Source organism: Eschrichtius robustus, chromosome 13 (genome assembly GCF_028021215.1).
Source record: "Eschrichtius robustus isolate mEscRob2 chromosome 13, mEscRob2.pri, whole genome shotgun sequence".
NCBI classification, from domain to species: domain Eukaryota; kingdom Metazoa; phylum Chordata; class Mammalia; order Artiodactyla; family Eschrichtiidae; genus Eschrichtius; species Eschrichtius robustus.
In genome coordinates this window covers 89,461,224-89,477,039 of record NC_090836.1, presented here as the reverse complement: position 1 = coordinate 89,477,039, position 15,816 = coordinate 89,461,224, and the positions used below count along the sequence as shown (strand labels likewise).

The 15,816-nt window shown below is 40.4% G+C and overlaps 1 protein-coding gene across 2 annotated transcripts in view; it reads left to right on the top strand.

The window, feature by feature from the left end:
- ALDH1L2 (aldehyde dehydrogenase 1 family member L2) overlaps positions 1–15,400 on the top strand; it is a 59,528-nt gene extending 44,128 nt beyond the window's left edge. Inside the window, exons 18-23 of one of the 2 annotated variants that reach the window (XM_068560304.1) lie at positions 414–513; positions 1,520–1,618; positions 4,366–4,531; positions 5,977–6,082; positions 8,598–8,797; positions 10,832–15,400. In XM_068560304.1, the coding sequence (XP_068416405.1) occupies positions 414–513; positions 1,520–1,618; positions 4,366–4,531; positions 5,977–6,082; positions 8,598–8,797; positions 10,832–10,887 (727 nt within the window). In that variant the 3' untranslated portion in view covers positions 10,888–15,400. Of the gene's footprint in view, positions 1–413; positions 514–1,519; positions 1,619–4,365; positions 4,532–5,976; positions 6,083–8,597; positions 8,798–9,097; positions 9,741–10,831 lie in introns of those variants that run through there. The other variant, XM_068560305.1, reaches the window with a different exon arrangement.
- The last annotated feature ends 416 nt before the right edge of the window (positions 15,401–15,816 follow it).

Genomic DNA, 15,816 nt, shown 5'->3' with positions numbered 1-15,816 from the left:
ATACTTCTAAAAATTGATTATTTTTCCCCCGATGTGCCAGTAATCTGGTTAAAGGTTAAATTCTTAGCCAGGCCTTTATGTAACCAAAATTCTTACACCTAAAGAATCTGAATTTACCTATGATAATCTCTAATCATTTGACCACAGAATTTAAAAAGAAACCAGTTTTTATTACAGAAGATTTCTAATATTCACAAAGCTCACAGAATAGTGTAATGAACTCCTGTGTGCTCATCACCCAGCTTCAACTGTTATCACCATTCTACCATTCATGTTTTGTCTTTGAATAAGTTTCTTAATATTTCTGAGGCTCAGCTATATTTCCCACGCTAAGTAGTAATTTATGGGTGAAGAAACAGAGAGAGAAACTGATAGACAGACTAAATGGTCATATTCCCTTTATTTTTCTCTAGCTGTGCTGTGAGCAACTTGAAGAAAGTTTCCCTTGAACTTGGTGGCAAATCCCCCCTTATAATATTCAGTGACTGTGAACTTGACAAGGCCGTACGAATGGTAAGAGTAGGTCAAGTCCACCTAACTAGGTACCCACTTCTGAAACACATTCTACCTCCTTCTCATCAGGAACCTTAGAATGACGCTTGGTTGGGGTTTTTTTTTTTTTTTGGTTTCTTTTACTTAATTAGTTAATTGATTTTATTTTTGGCTGCCTTGAGTCTTCGTTGCTGCACACGGGCTTTCTCTAGTTGCGGTGAGCGCTACTTTCGTTGCGGTGCGCGGGCTTCTCATTGTGGTGGCTTCCCTCGTCGCGGAGCACAGGCTCTAGGTGCATGGACTTCAGTAGTTGTGGTGTGTGGGCTCAGTAGTTGTGGTTCACAGGCTCTAGAGCACAGGCTCAGTAGTTGTGGTGCACGGGCCTAGTTGCTCCACGGCATGTGGGATCTTCCCGGACCAGGGCTCGAACCCGTGTCTCCAGCATTGGCAGGCAGATTCTTAACCACTGCGCCACCAGGGAAGCCCAACGCTTGGGTCTATCTAACCATAAACAGAAACCATTCTCTTTATGTTTAGATTTGGGACTGCTCAGGGCACTTAATTTAAAAAAATAATGTCATTATAATTAAACGTGTTTTTGAAACTTGGAGGCCAGGTTTTTAAAACTGATGTAGAGATTTATAAGCATTCATGATTTATTTAAACTGATGTAGAGATTTTTAAAAGCAAAATTTGGTATAGAAATAGAAATATTACATTTAAATGTATAGAATAATCTAAATTTTCTTGTAACACAAAATCTGTTTTTATCACTATGTCCTTCATGTTATGTACATTTTTTTAAAAGTACTCATGGACCAAAAGGGGGAAAGTAGAAGCAAAATTCCTAAAAATATCAAAACCAAGAATCTCCAAGCAACACTAACTTGGCCAAGGGCTTGTGTTTTTCTCTGACTTCTCTGTGTTGTCTGCTGTCTTCCAATAACATCTAATTCTCAGTGTGTGCAATTTTATGACAATATTGACTTCCCAAGCAATAACAGTATTTTCTCTTTTGCTGCCGAAGGGCATGGGAGCAGTATTTTTCAACAAAGGAGAGAACTGTATTGCAGCTGGTCGGTTGTTTGTGGAAGAATCCATCCATGATGAATTTGTGACAAGAGTGGTAAGCATCTTCAAATTTGCTCTGTGATTTGTATAGAAATTGCCTTTACTTTATTTATTTATTTTTTTAAATTAATTAATTAATTAATTTATTCTTGGCTGTGTTGGGTCTTCGTTTTCTGTGCGAGGGCTTTCTCTAGCTGCGGCAAGCGGGGGCCACTCTTCATCGCGGTGCGCGGGCCTCTCACTATCGCAGCCTCTCTTGTTGCGGAGCACAGGCTCCAGACGCGCAGGCTCAGTAGTTGTGGCTCATGGGCCTAGTTGCTCCGCAGCATGTGGGATCTTCCCAGACCAGGGCTCGAACCCGTGTCCCCTGCATTAGCAGGCAGATTCTCAACCACTGCGCCACCAGGGAAGCCCAGAAATTGCCTTTACTTTAAAAGTACTTCTGGGATTATTAATGAACTTAGATGTGATGATAGTGCTATGGTTATATTTTTTAAAAAGAACACAATCCTTACCTTTTAGAAGTACTTTCTGACATATTTACAGATTAGATTATGATATCTGGACTTTGCTTCAAAATAATCCAAAAGGGAAGGAAGTAAGTGGGGGAATAAATTGGTCATGAGTTGGCAGTTGTGGAAGCTGACTGATGGGTATGTCGAGTTTCATTATATTATTTACCTACTTTTATATGTTTATAATTTTTCTCTTTAAAAAAATTTTACTTATTTATTTATTTTTGGCTGCGTTGGGTCTTCATTGCTGCGCGTGGGCTTTCTGTAGTTGCAGTGAGCGGGGGGCTACTCTTTGTTGCGGTGCGCGGGCTTCTCACTGCGGTGGCTTCTCTTGTTGCAGAGCATGGGCTCTAGAGCGCAGGCTCAGTAGCTGTGGCTCACGGGCTCAGTTGCTCTGCGGCATGTGGGATCTTCCTGGACCAGGGCTCGAACCTGTGTCCCCTGCATTGGCAGGCGGATTCTTAACCACTGAGCCACCAGGGAAGTCCCTGTAATTTTTCATAGTAAAAAGTTATAGGTCTATATTAGAAAACCTGATAAAGTATACTTAAGAGCTATTACTACCTATACCTTGCTCTTCATTTATAGTATATTAGATCCTTGATATCTGTAGAAGATATACTCCTAGATTATTATAAATCCCTAAATTGGCTATGAGAGATATACCACTAGATTCTTACAAATCCTGAATTTACAGTTAAATGATAGCATATAATTTCCTCCACTAAGATAGATAGATAGATAGATATACACATACATACATACATACATACCCGCTGTAGTTGGGCATGATTCCATAAATATGAGACTAAACGTCATTCATAGAACTATCAAGATGAATTCTGTGGCTAAAATGAACTCTAAACATACTACACAGGGGCTTCCACGGTGGCGCAGTGGTTAAGAATCTGCCTACCAATGCAGGGGACACGGGTTCGAGCCCTTGTCCAGGAAGATCCCGCATGCTGGGGAACAGCTAAGCCTGTGCACCACAACTACTGAGCCTGCACTCTAGAGCCTGTGAGCCACAACTACTGAGCCCATGTGCTGCAACTACTGAAGCCCGCGTGCCTAGAGCTCGTGCTCCGCAACAAGAGAAGCCACCGCAATGAGAAGCCCGCGCACCACAACAAAGAGTAGCACCCACTCGCCGCAACTAGAGAAAGCCCGTGCACAGCAACGAAGACACAACGCAGCCAAAAATAAAATTAATTAATTAAAAAAACATACTACACTATATCATTATTATGGTAATAGTAATCACGAATTTGTTTCTATTTAAAAAACCAGCACCCAGCCTTTTTTCCTTCAGAGCCAATTCCCCCATCCCACCCCCCCAAGAAGCAAAGGCATCTTTCCTCATGAGAGTGGAAAACAAGGAAGTCATATGGAGAGGCAGATGGAGGGCAGTGGCTGCCTCATGAACATCCCCATAATTCAATTTTGTGCCTTAGTAAAATGCAAGGTACAGCACTACACGTCATGGGCTTTCACAACAACTTGTTGAAATTTAAAATGCTGAGACCAGAAATGTCAAGGATTTGCTGTATCAGTCCATCAACAAACATGTTTTGCACACATATGAACAGTATTCATTTCTTCATTCAGCAGGTATTTCTTGAGCACTTACTGAGGGATTACTGCCAGACCTAAATTCAAATTCATGGCCCTGTGGGGTTACGGTAACTCCCATTCTTTCTCCTTATTAGAACTGGACTTAACATCAGGAAATGCAGAAATAGATTAAGATAACCAAGGAGCACATGTCAGTGATGAACATTCTTCGATAAAGATGGTTTTTCACGGGAACATTCTAGTATATCCTCTGGTGTGGCTGTACCGTGAGAATTTCACAAGGGCAGTCTGCCACACTTGGGGAAAGGAAAAAGACAACAATGTGGCCATTTTAGAAATTATTTTGCCATGAAGAGTGTAAGTATGCTGTATTAACAAAAATTCCAGAATATCAGGTTTGCTATTTTAATGAATTAACGTTCGGGATAATTTTAAAACACAGTGGTTACAAGCTTGGGCTTGCAAGTCAAGAAAACCCTACAGTATTTAGTGGCTGTGTGCCCTTGGGCAAGTGACTTAGCCTTTCTGATCCTCGGTTTCCTCATATAAGATGGAAATAATAAGTATCTACCTCCAGTGCTACTGAAGACTAAATGAGGACACATCTTTGAACAGCTTAGTACAACACCCATCACACAGTAGAAACTCGGTCAAGGGTATCCATTCTTATTATTAACAGTCAGTTGTGTTTTGTGAACTGGGTGACATACAGGTGGAAGAAATTAAAAAGATGAAAATTGGTGATCCACTTGACAGATCTACTGATCACGGGCCCCAAAATCATAAGGCCCATCTGGAAAAGCTCCTGCAGTACTGTGAAGCCGGAGTGAAAGAGGGGGCCACCTTGGTGTATGGAGGAAGACAAGTCCAAAGGCCAGGTAAGACCACCTCCATAGGAGGTATGCTGGGGGCCTGGCTTCTTAAGCTGGAATAAATGGTAACAGTTTTCGTTGCAGCACCATCTTGCCTCGAAAGTAGTGTCATTTACGTTATGATAAGAGGAATTACTTTCTAGATCCTGCTTGGCCACTTATAAGCTGTGACACCTTCAACAACAGTTTTTCTGAGCCTCAGTTGTAAAACGTGATGAAATGTGCATATCCTGCTTTACGAGGCTGTTAAAATCAAATAAAATGGATGTGACAGGCCCTTAGCTGCGTAAGTAAACAAGTGTAATGGATACGGTGTTATTCAGGCACTGGTGATTCTCATTCCCGTCAATGTAAGATTTAATCTCAGCCAGCTTAGCCTGGGAAGGATTCATTCCTGTTGTCTAACGTAGTACTTGTTAAAGAAGTATGTGAATAGCTCAATGTCATGATACCCAAAAGGAGAGAAAAACAAACAAACAACAACTGGAAAACCTCATGTTTTACTGTTATAGGTAGATTGAGCCCCAGCAGGACAACTGATTATGATGTGCCCCCTATGGGATCCAGTGTGTAACACAGCATCGCCTATGAAGTATTCTTGCCAAAAATGTTTCACCATGAATCTAATCATGCCTTTAGGTCATACTTTCCATTTATAAGAAATACAGGGGATAGAGGAACAAATTAAATATCATCCCAAGGAAGCAATGACAAATTTGAAATGCATAAAATATTCTGCAGGACAACTGAATCAGTCTAACAAGTCAATGGCATGAAAAATAAGGGGAAGGGTAAAGGGGAGAAATATTCTAGAGTTAAGGACCCTTAATCTATCTAACAACCAAATGCAGTGTGGAACTTAATTGAATTCTGAATCAAACAAGTCAACTATAAAAAGATATTTTCCAGAAATCAGAAATTGAATACAAGTATCGAATCATTATGGTGTACACCTGAAACTAATGTTATATGTCGTTGCATCTCAATTAAAAAATTGGAACTTAAAAAAAGGAATTGAAATATAAACTATGAATAAGGAATTGGCGTTAATTTTGTTAGGTGTGATAATGTATTGTGGTGTGTAATAAAATGTCCTTGTTTTTTACAGGTTTGTACCGACATACTTGGAGTATAAATTGTAATCTCTGGAATTTGCTTTAAACTATTTCAGCAAGAAAAAAAAGAATCAAATATGGCAAAATAAGCATAAAGATTTATTTTACTATTCATTATACTATTTTCTCTACTTTTACATATGTTTGAAAGTTTTGTAATAAGGACATTAAAAATATAATAACCTAGGAATGCTCACACCAAATAGGAAAATGAAAGTCTTCTTGGTTTTACTGACCCATAAGGGAAGAAAAAAATTTATAATGTAATTAAACGAGAGAACTACTAATTGAAAATTACCCTATAATTGATGTTATTTTCTTCTGTTTTTCAAATAGGCTTTTTTATGGAACCTACTGTCTTCACAGATGTGGAAGACCACATGTATCTTGCCAAAGAGGAATCCTTTGGGCCTATTATGGTCATTTCTAAATTCCAAAATGGGTATGTTCCTCAGGCATAATTTGACCGGATTGCCTAGATACTTTTCTTTTTTCTGTCATTGTGCTATGTACAGAGCATAAAATCAATGAACATATAATTTTCTACCATAAGAATAATTGTCTTAATTAAACAATTAGAAGAGAATGCTAACCAATGTAGATTGTAATATATTTTTGCTCCTTAGCTTAAATTAATGGCTGACATTATGGGATGTTCGCTAAGTTTTAGTTTTTGTACAGTCAGCATTTGAAATGTCTCTGGAATAAGGTCAGTAACTGAGAATAACAGAACTGGTTTTCGCATTTACATTTCTAGGGAAGGCAGCATCTATGAAATCTGATTTTCCCAAAGAAAGAGTGTTTTCTCCATAGGGGATCATGCACCCAAAAGCCTAATACTCAACTCTTTGTAGAAATGTCCACAATCACCATATAATCAGCTGTGAATGACATACTGGTTTGTTATGGTGCCTGAAACTTTGATATGCTAAGTGTTTAGCATATCAAAGAGGGCCGTATGGTAACTGAGCTCATATCAGAATATTTAATACAATAGACTCTCATGGTATACTGCACACAATTCTTCAGAATTCTGGCTTTAGTTTTCCTTTAACCAATGAGAAAACAGAATGCAGAGTTCAGAAGGACTTCTTGGTCTTGGACAGACACACTGTGAGAGACCTCTGGGGACACTAAGCTGTAGTGAGTAACCTTTTGACATACTGATCCAAGGATGCCCTGCTACCCTCTTTTCCTTATTATAAGTTCCCCCATAGGATGGTCCTTGTGTTAAATATGCAGATATTAGAAGCCAGTTTTAGGGGATGTAAGCCTAGGTAAGTCACAGTTCCTGTCCTCAAGGAGGTCACCATCTAATAGAGGAGACAGACAAGGAGACGGGCAATTAACCCCAGAGGGCCTAGGTGGGAGGTGCAGTAGGTAGAGTCTGCACTGACCACTTCTGTGGGCTTGGGCCACTTAATTCCTCTATTATGTTTCTCTATTTGTGCAGTTTATCTATTTGTGAAGTTGGGTTATTAATAGTATCTACCTTTTTGGGTCATTCTAAGTGTTAAATAAGTCAAGTGTTTGCTGTTGGTGACATTGCAGTCATTACGCTCGTTATTATTCTAAAAGTGAGCAAGGTGTGCTGTGAAGCTATGTCGTCTCAGTAGTCCTCAATGGGCAATGGCATACAGCCATCTTTCCGCCTTAGTCCAGGCTATAAGTATTCGCAGTGCAATCAGGTGCAATGCGTCAAGTGTGAGAGTTTTAGCAGAGCCTCAGTCCTCTCCAAGTTAGATTCCACATTTCTCATGAGAGTTGAAGATTGTGTATAGTCAAGATTACCTTTGAAAATCCCTTGGGAAGACACCACATTGAAGCCTATGCTGTCTCTCAAAGAATTCAGCACAACTAATTTTTGCTCCAGTTTTGGAACAGAAATCGTGTTTCTTTGCCGGAGCCCCAGATGAAATCTTGGCTTACATTTGCTGGCCGTGTTGTAGAAAATTCATGCATTTTTTTAACACTGGTATGACACTCATAAAGATGAGATACTCACACTATGGCAGGCATGTTGGAACTGGACCCAACTGAGAGAAGAGCAGGCTCACATCTGCACTTACTTGGTGTGTACACATACTGAGTCAAAAGGCAGGGATGATTTTCAGGGATGATTTTACTACCCTTTTATTGGATTGGCATATTAATTGCATTCACTCTCACTTGATGGTGCAACACCCTAGTATACAGAAAAGTAAGATGTTACCCCTGCCCTCAGGGAGCTTCCAGTCTAGTTGGAGGGTGAACACCAAATACACGAAAAGGTAAACCAAAATACTGAATTGGAGGAATATGTGCTACCCTATTATAGCTAACTTTCATTGAGCATTTCCTGTGTTCCAGACACTATTAGCTCATTTAATCCTCATGACAAGACAGGTGCTATTATTATTATTTCCCTTTTTTCACAAGAATAAACAAAAGCAGGGGAGATGAAATGATTCACCCAAGGTCACACAGGCAGTCTGGCTGTGGAGCCTTCTCGCCAGGCCACTACACTACACTGCCTGAACAGTGGCACTGGGGGGATCTGGGAAGGCTTCAGGGTGAGGCATCAAGTGAATGCGCCTTGAAATGTGCATGTAAAATCTGGATAGATGGGGGGACATTGCGGGTGCTCTGAGAATATGTCTGTAAATGGAGCTCAAGGGAGAGGAAAACAAATGGGGTAGTCATGAAGGAGAAGCAATGAAGAAGGCTGAAGAGATGACTTCAGATTTTAAAAGGTATTTCAGGATATATGTGAAAAATATAATACTAGAGTTGTAATATTTCATTGGGAGTTTCTTTTGGTGTAAGCCTGGAATATTTCATTTATAAAAATGTAAGCACATTGGCAGTAATGCTTTCCTGTTTCTAGCGCGGAGGGGAAAAACATTAGAACAGAAAATTGGAAGTGTTTTGCTTTTGCATTTAATGAGGTTTTATGTCTTCCTAAAAACATCTTGCAGGGACATCGATGGAGTGTTGCAGCGAGCAAATAATACAGAGTACGGCTTGGCCTCAGGGGTTTTTACGAGAGACATAAATAAAGCTATGTATGTGAGTGAAAAGCTAGAGGCAGGAACTGTTTTTATTAACACCTACAACAAGACGGATGTGGCAGCCCCTTTTGGTGGAGTTAAGCAGTCTGGCTTTGGAAAAGACTTAGGTATGAATATGCCTTACCTTTCTACTGCACATCACAGAATAGTCCGCTTCATGCTTCATGCAACACTCTTGTATTGCTTTAAAGGGCACTTCCTACATGGCAGTTGGATCTGGGCTTTCAAGGGTACTGATTTTTTTCAAAGTTAAACATTTTTATTGAACATAACGTAAATATAGAAAAGTACTCAAATTGTGTGGAAAAGTGTTTCCTTTTAAAAAAGAAGATTCATGTTGAAAAGAAAGCCCTGACAATATCTTTTAGCTAAAATATGTTGTTTTTTTTTTTTAACCTGACATTCAGCATGAACTTGGTTTAGATGTCATGGGACCAAGTGGAACCAAGAAAGGAAAATGGGTAGAAGGCAATAACCAGCTAGCCGCAAGAATAAATCCTGTCTCTGAGCCACCTGGCAGTCTTTCAGAGACAACACTGAAACTGGCAGAGTTTTCTGGTCATCTGGGAGCTCAGATTGAGAGTCTGCAGAGAGCCCAAAATGTAATTCACCGTGGGCAGTAACACTATCACGTTTCCAGTCATAGCTTACTTTGAACACTAAATATGTACCAGGCCCTATTCTGATATTTTACCTGTAATAGCACGAGCAGTCCTCACAATAGCCATGGGAGTGTAGGTGCTATTATTTTCTTTATTTTACAGACGAGAAAAATGGGGCTCAGAGATTTTGGGTAACTTGCCCAAAGTCAGCCAGCCAGCCACTGGCAAAGAGAATGCAAACCCAGACAGTCGGCTATGCAGCCCATGTTCTCACGCCCCATAGTCAGTCTGGCAGGTTGTTTCAAAAATCGAAATGCTTGTGATTTACTGCAATTACAGTCTGCTAACATAAATTGGGTTAATTTGGGGTATTTTTACATTTTCTCTTTCCTGAAGACTTTTGGCAGTGTATTTGCAACAATAAAAGTGGCTCTTGTTTTAAATTCCATTGAGTTGAAGGTAAAGTCTTTTTTTTTTTTTTCATGTCTTCAATCTGGCTTTCATCCCTGGATCCAAAACACATGGAGAGATTTTCTTAGGGAAATTATTTTTATAAAGTGAGGCAACAGTGTTCCACTTGTCTTTTGATAGAGAATGATCGACACACTTCATGTCTGTTTTATTATAGAACAGTAGACTTTGTCTAACAGTTTCTTCCTCTCCTAATTTGAAATTCCCTCAGCCCAATGGTTCCCAGGTGCACATTGGATTAGAATCATCTGGGAGCTTTAAAAAAAATGCAAAGATGCTGATTTAATTGGTCTGGGGTATGACCTGGGATCGGGAATTTTAAAAGCTCCCTAAGGTGATTCTAATTTAACATTAAGAAGCCTGGGTTTAGCTCAACTTCCAGAATCATATACTCATTAGTTTCACCTGTGGTACCCATGCCCTTTAACTGTTGTAGAAATCGATGATTGTGGTAGCTCAAAATAGGAACAGAATAGAAACAGAAAGGCAGACCTATTTATTTTTTCCTGGATATGCCCCTGTGTCTCTAACATATTATGTAAGTCAGGAAAACTGCCTTTCCCTTATCTTTAAAATAAGATGAGACCAAATGATCTCAAACTTTCTTTGCTCTATTCTGCTTCATTCAATGTAATCAGAAGGACAGTATCCTGATCACTTCTGTTCAGCCTAAATGGGCAAGGAATAGACATGGAGATTTGTCATCAAGCTGGGAAATAAAGGAGAAGGGTTTGGGGTAGAAAGTGATAGGCCAACACTCTGGTCCTTAGAAGGCCTGGTAGCTGGTCTAAACCCTTTTGCTCCTCAAAGTGTGCACCACAAGCCTCAGCATCATCGGGGAATGGTTAGAAACATATAATCTTGGGGCCTCTGCCGGACTTAATCCAATCAGAATCTAGTGTGTCACAAGATCTGCAGGTGATTCACATGAAATTTAAAGTTTGAGAAGCACTGCCTCGGCCCCATTGTATTTGCCTAGTGACTGATATGCCTGCACCTGTGTCCAGGATCTGGCGACATCACATCTGCCTGTGAACACGGTCCATCAGCTGCTTTTCTCTTCCCTAGGTGAGGAAGCTCTAAATGAATACCTCAAAACCAAGACCGTGACGCTGGAATATTAGCGTAGTGCCGTCATCAGGAGCCCCTCTCAGACAGCAAGCACCTCCTCAGCCCTCCGCACTGAAGAAGCCGGGCTGTGCTGAGGAAGGAGGTGTCAGTCACCCGCTGAGAAAAACCACAAGGACCATCAAGAGGGTCGGGCCACGTGTCTAAGCATTTACACATGTTCCTGAGTATTTTCTAATACCCCTTTTATACCTTAAAATGATGCGTAGTTGTTGGGTTTTGACTATGTCATATACCACACATAGTTCTAAAATATCAAGCTGCTTTTTTTGTTCCCCACCAAGACTAACCCAGTCATGGTTGTTCATCTTGCAGACATCAATATCATGCAGTTATAATACAGAAAGTGCATTGTTAGGAACCCTTGTATAATATGTACAGGTTTTAACCTCTGAACCAGGCATATGGGGTTGTTAAAAAGATTTTCTGTAATTTTTCTCTCAAGGAACAGTATATCCTCTAAGGAATATGAAGGAAGTTCTTTTTTTTTTTTTTTTTTTTCCTTTTGGAAATAAGATACATCTTTGTGCCTTTGATGTTCTATTTTTCAACCCACTGTGATGAGTGACCAACCCAGAAACAGTGCTTGAGTACCTACCAAGTACGAGGTACTATATTATGTCCTGAGGAGTATACAAAATTTAATGACATGATCTTTGGCCCCAAATAGTTTAAATTCTAGTCAACAGCTTTTAAAGTGGATTTTACAGTATGATGTACTATAAAGTAAATAGCTTTTGGAGGCTGATCTTGGTTCATATCATGCCATCTTACTATCTATGTGACTTTGGGAAACTTATGCAACTTCTCAGAGCCTCAGTCTCCTTATATGTAAAATGGGGACAGTAATGCCTCCCTCGGAAGCCTTATAATGAGGATTCAATGCAATAATCTTAGTGCAGCACCTGGCACTGGGCTTTGTTTGTGGTAAATACTCAAATACTCAACAAAAGTTAAGTGCTTTCCCCATCACTATTTTAAAAATATAGTGAGATATATTAGTTCAATGAATTAATTTCCCTACAACCCTTTCCAGTAGTCATCAGTTCCTATGCTGCTTTTCTCCTCCACTGTCTGACCCAGTACCTGATACAGCAGCACTGGAAAATACCATGTAGTGAAAAATGACAATGGTACAAGGAAAAGGGTGCTTTTCTTTCTACAGCTCATTCGTCCTTCTAGGACATTTGGTTTTCCACTCTTCTACTAATTGGTTCTGCCACTCACTAGCTGGGTGATCTTGGGCAAATTAGTTACCTAACTATCTCAAAGCCCAGATTTGGAATCTATAACACAGGGATAAAGTCCCTATCTATCTCATTAGGTGTTGTAAGGATCCGGTGGGATAATATACATAACGCACTCAACAAGGTGTTTGGACCATTCTCTGTGCTCAAGAAAGAGGAATTATTACAACCCGTGCAGTACTCACGTAATTGCCCATTGTCAGACAAAAGTAGGTGGGTAGATTCTAACCATCCACGTATGACTAGAAGAAGGTGAGATCCTGAATTGAAGAGTCTTTGGCAGCTGGTCAGAGCAATTAATTTCCATGAATCCTCCTTTTAAAGTAAAATTTCAGTAAACATCTCCATCTCTTTGGCTTTGAAGAAGCCCTTAGGGATTACTTGTTACTTCGGAAACTCGGCAGCTTAACGTTAGAAGAATGTAGCGAATCAGTAATCAATAAACAATGATAACAAAAATCAGGGGCAGGAAACATTCAATAGGAAGAATATCAGGTATGATCCTGGATGATCAACAGAGCAAATTTTGCCTGTAAGCGTTTTTATTTTACCACAGCTCATTCAGAGCTCAGCACAGGTGAAATTCTAAATGTGGACCCAGCTGGGTTCAAACTGACAGTTCATATTTGAATAAAATGACAATGTTCTTAATAGAAAGGAACCACTTTTTAAATGCAGTGTTTTAAATGATTTCATGTGATTTAAAATATCACTTTACCATATATTTTAATGATAGATGAAATGGCAAACAAAAACCTGGCCATTTCTTCTAGAATGACTTTTACCCTCTAATATTACGCTCAGTAGCAGTGCTTTTAATAGTTTTTGGGCCATAAACCTCTTTGAGAATCTGATAAAAGCTATAGATCTCCTCTGTCCCAAATTCACACGTACACACCTAGTTCTGCAAATATCTTCAAGAGATTCACAGACCTCCTAAAACCCATGTTTGACCTCCAGATTAAGAACTCCCTTTTCCCATAGCGAGTTCTAAAGTTCTCAGCGGCTTGAGTTTTTATATCCAACTGCTGACCAGAATCAAAGGCTCCATGGAATTTATAAAATTACCAGTGAATTTGAATTGGAACGTTACGATCCACAGCCTACTAGGAGATTTAATTAACACACTGAGTAATTAATTTATCACCATTTCTTCAGATCACTGATTATTTTGCTAATCTAAAGGACAAACCTGTGATCTGTCCCCCGAACCGGGGAGTTGGGGAGGTGTAGACACTTTTAAAAGTTCTGTTTTCCTTCGAAGTCCACTTCCCGGTGCCTTTGCTAAAGCAGCCCCCCAGCACCCACCCATCCCCGTAGCCTTTTGCTCAAATACACCCTCCCTGGCCTCTCCTACTCCCCAACTTGGTTGTAAGTGTCTCTCCTCTATCCTCTCACTTGTCTGGAACATAGTACTTACCACTTGGTGCTGGAATTACTGGTCTTCCTAATTAGATATGAGCACCCCCCCCCCACCCCCAGGATTGGCATGTCAATAACAACAGCTATCATTTATTGAGGGGCTGCTGTGCGCTAGTCACTATGCTAAGCCAACTTAATCTTCACAACATCTGAAAAGATGAATAAATCAAGGTGCTCTTTTTCCTGGCTCCACCACTACCAAGAGGTTATTGCCAGTCTCTTGACTGGCCTTCCCGATTCCTCCCTGTGTGGCTCTCTTCAAAGGCTGAGTCAGATGGTGTCACTCTTCTGCTCAAAACCTAATGGCGCCCATTTCACTTAGAATAAAGTCCAGTGTACTTACTGTGCCTGCAAAGTCCTATCAATTCTGTTCCCGGCTACCTCTAACTTCATCTCCTATCAACTACCTTCTCATTCTCTTTAGCCACCCCGGCTGCCTTGATGTTCCTCCAACTGATCAAGCACGCTCCTACCTCAGGGCCTTTGCACTCACTGCTCCTTCTTCTCAGTGCTGTGCTGGTAGATATCTAACAAACAAGTGGCTCTCTGAGAGGAAAAGAAAACTCTGATTTGCAGCATTTGCTGATTTCTGTGTACAGATGCTCTCACCAAGGCTGATTTCAAGCTACCAACTTGACTTCACTGAACGCAGAGTTGGGATGAGATGCGTGTAATTAGAACAAGTGTGGGCCAGCGCCAGCACACCACTGCCTCTTCCTGAAACTCTTTCCCCACACACCACCCCCGGCTGGTGGCTGCCTTACTTCCTCCAAGTCTCTGCTCAAACATCCTCTTTGTAGAGATCCATTTGCTGACCACTCTTCCTAAAATAGCACATAGATCCCCACATTCACACCTCATCTGTCCTCATTCTTTAGTCTCCTTCTCCTGCATTATTTTTGTAGCACTTAACCACCACCCGGCATAGTTACTATCATCGATTTCTTCCCATTAGAATGTAAGCTTCGTGAACAGGTGCTTCTTTTGTTCAAGGACGTATCTCCAGTGTCTAACACGTAGGAGGAGCTCAATAAATATTTGCTTTCAAATGAAAGAGGTTAAGAAACCTGCCCAGATCACACAGCTATTCAGTGGCAGAACAGGCACTCAAGCAATGAAGCTGGTAGTCTTAACCAAGCTAAGATGCTGTTACTGCCAATGCCTGAATCAGGCCCTTGGTAATGAATAGTAGGCAAATGTTAAATATTTGTCAAAGTATAAAGCTAAGCAGAGTGAGCATTAACTGCAAGAGCTTTTGTGGAAATGACTAGAGACAGGGCAAGGAACGAAACTGGTTCCCCCATACCTCCCTTCTAAGAAAACAGAAGCTAGCTATCAAGGGAAACCTGGGCTATAAGTAGATTATCAGACATGAGACATGATGGATAGGGTGGATTATTATTATTATACCTATTATGCAAATATCACCCAAGTGGATTTTTTAAATGATTAATACCTAATTTTGTAAAAATAATAAAATGGGAAGGTTAAGATTCAACCATAAACTCTCCACAAATAACCACAGATGATATTTGAGATGTTCCAGATTTTTTCTATGAATACATTTTTTAGAACTAGTATAATACTGTACATAACTTTACCTGCTTTTTTCAATTAACAATATGTAAGCATCTATGTCAATAAACATACCTCTGCATATGTTCAGTAGCTTTGATTCAACTTGTTCTCTATTGTTGGACATTTATATTTGCTTTCTGCTATTTTAAATGTCACAGTCAATCTTAGATAGAAATTTGTGAACAAAACTGTTATTTGCTTAATTAGAATAAATTCCTAGAGGTGGAATCTGATTAAAAGGATATAGCAATCTGTAATCTTACCAACAGTTTCTCCAAATTTTTGCCACCACTGTGCGTTATTCATTTTTTAAAAATTTAATTAATTTATTAATTTATTTTTGGCTGCGTTGGATCTTCGTTGCTGCGCGCGGGCTTTCTCTAGTTGCGGTGAGCGGGGGCTACTCTTTGTTGCGGTGCGCAGGCTTCTCATTGCAGTGGCTTCTCTCTTGTTGCGGAGCACCGGCTCTAGGTGCACAGGCTTCAGTAGTTGTGGCTCGCGGGCTCTAGAGCACAGGCTCAGTAGTTGTGGCGCATGGGCTTCGTTGCTCCGCGGCATGTGGGATCTTCCCGGACCAGGGCTCGAACCTGTGTCCCCTGCATTGGCAGGCAGATTGTTAACCACCGCGCCACCAGGGAAGCCCTGTGCATTATTCTTACAGCATCATAATACCTCACA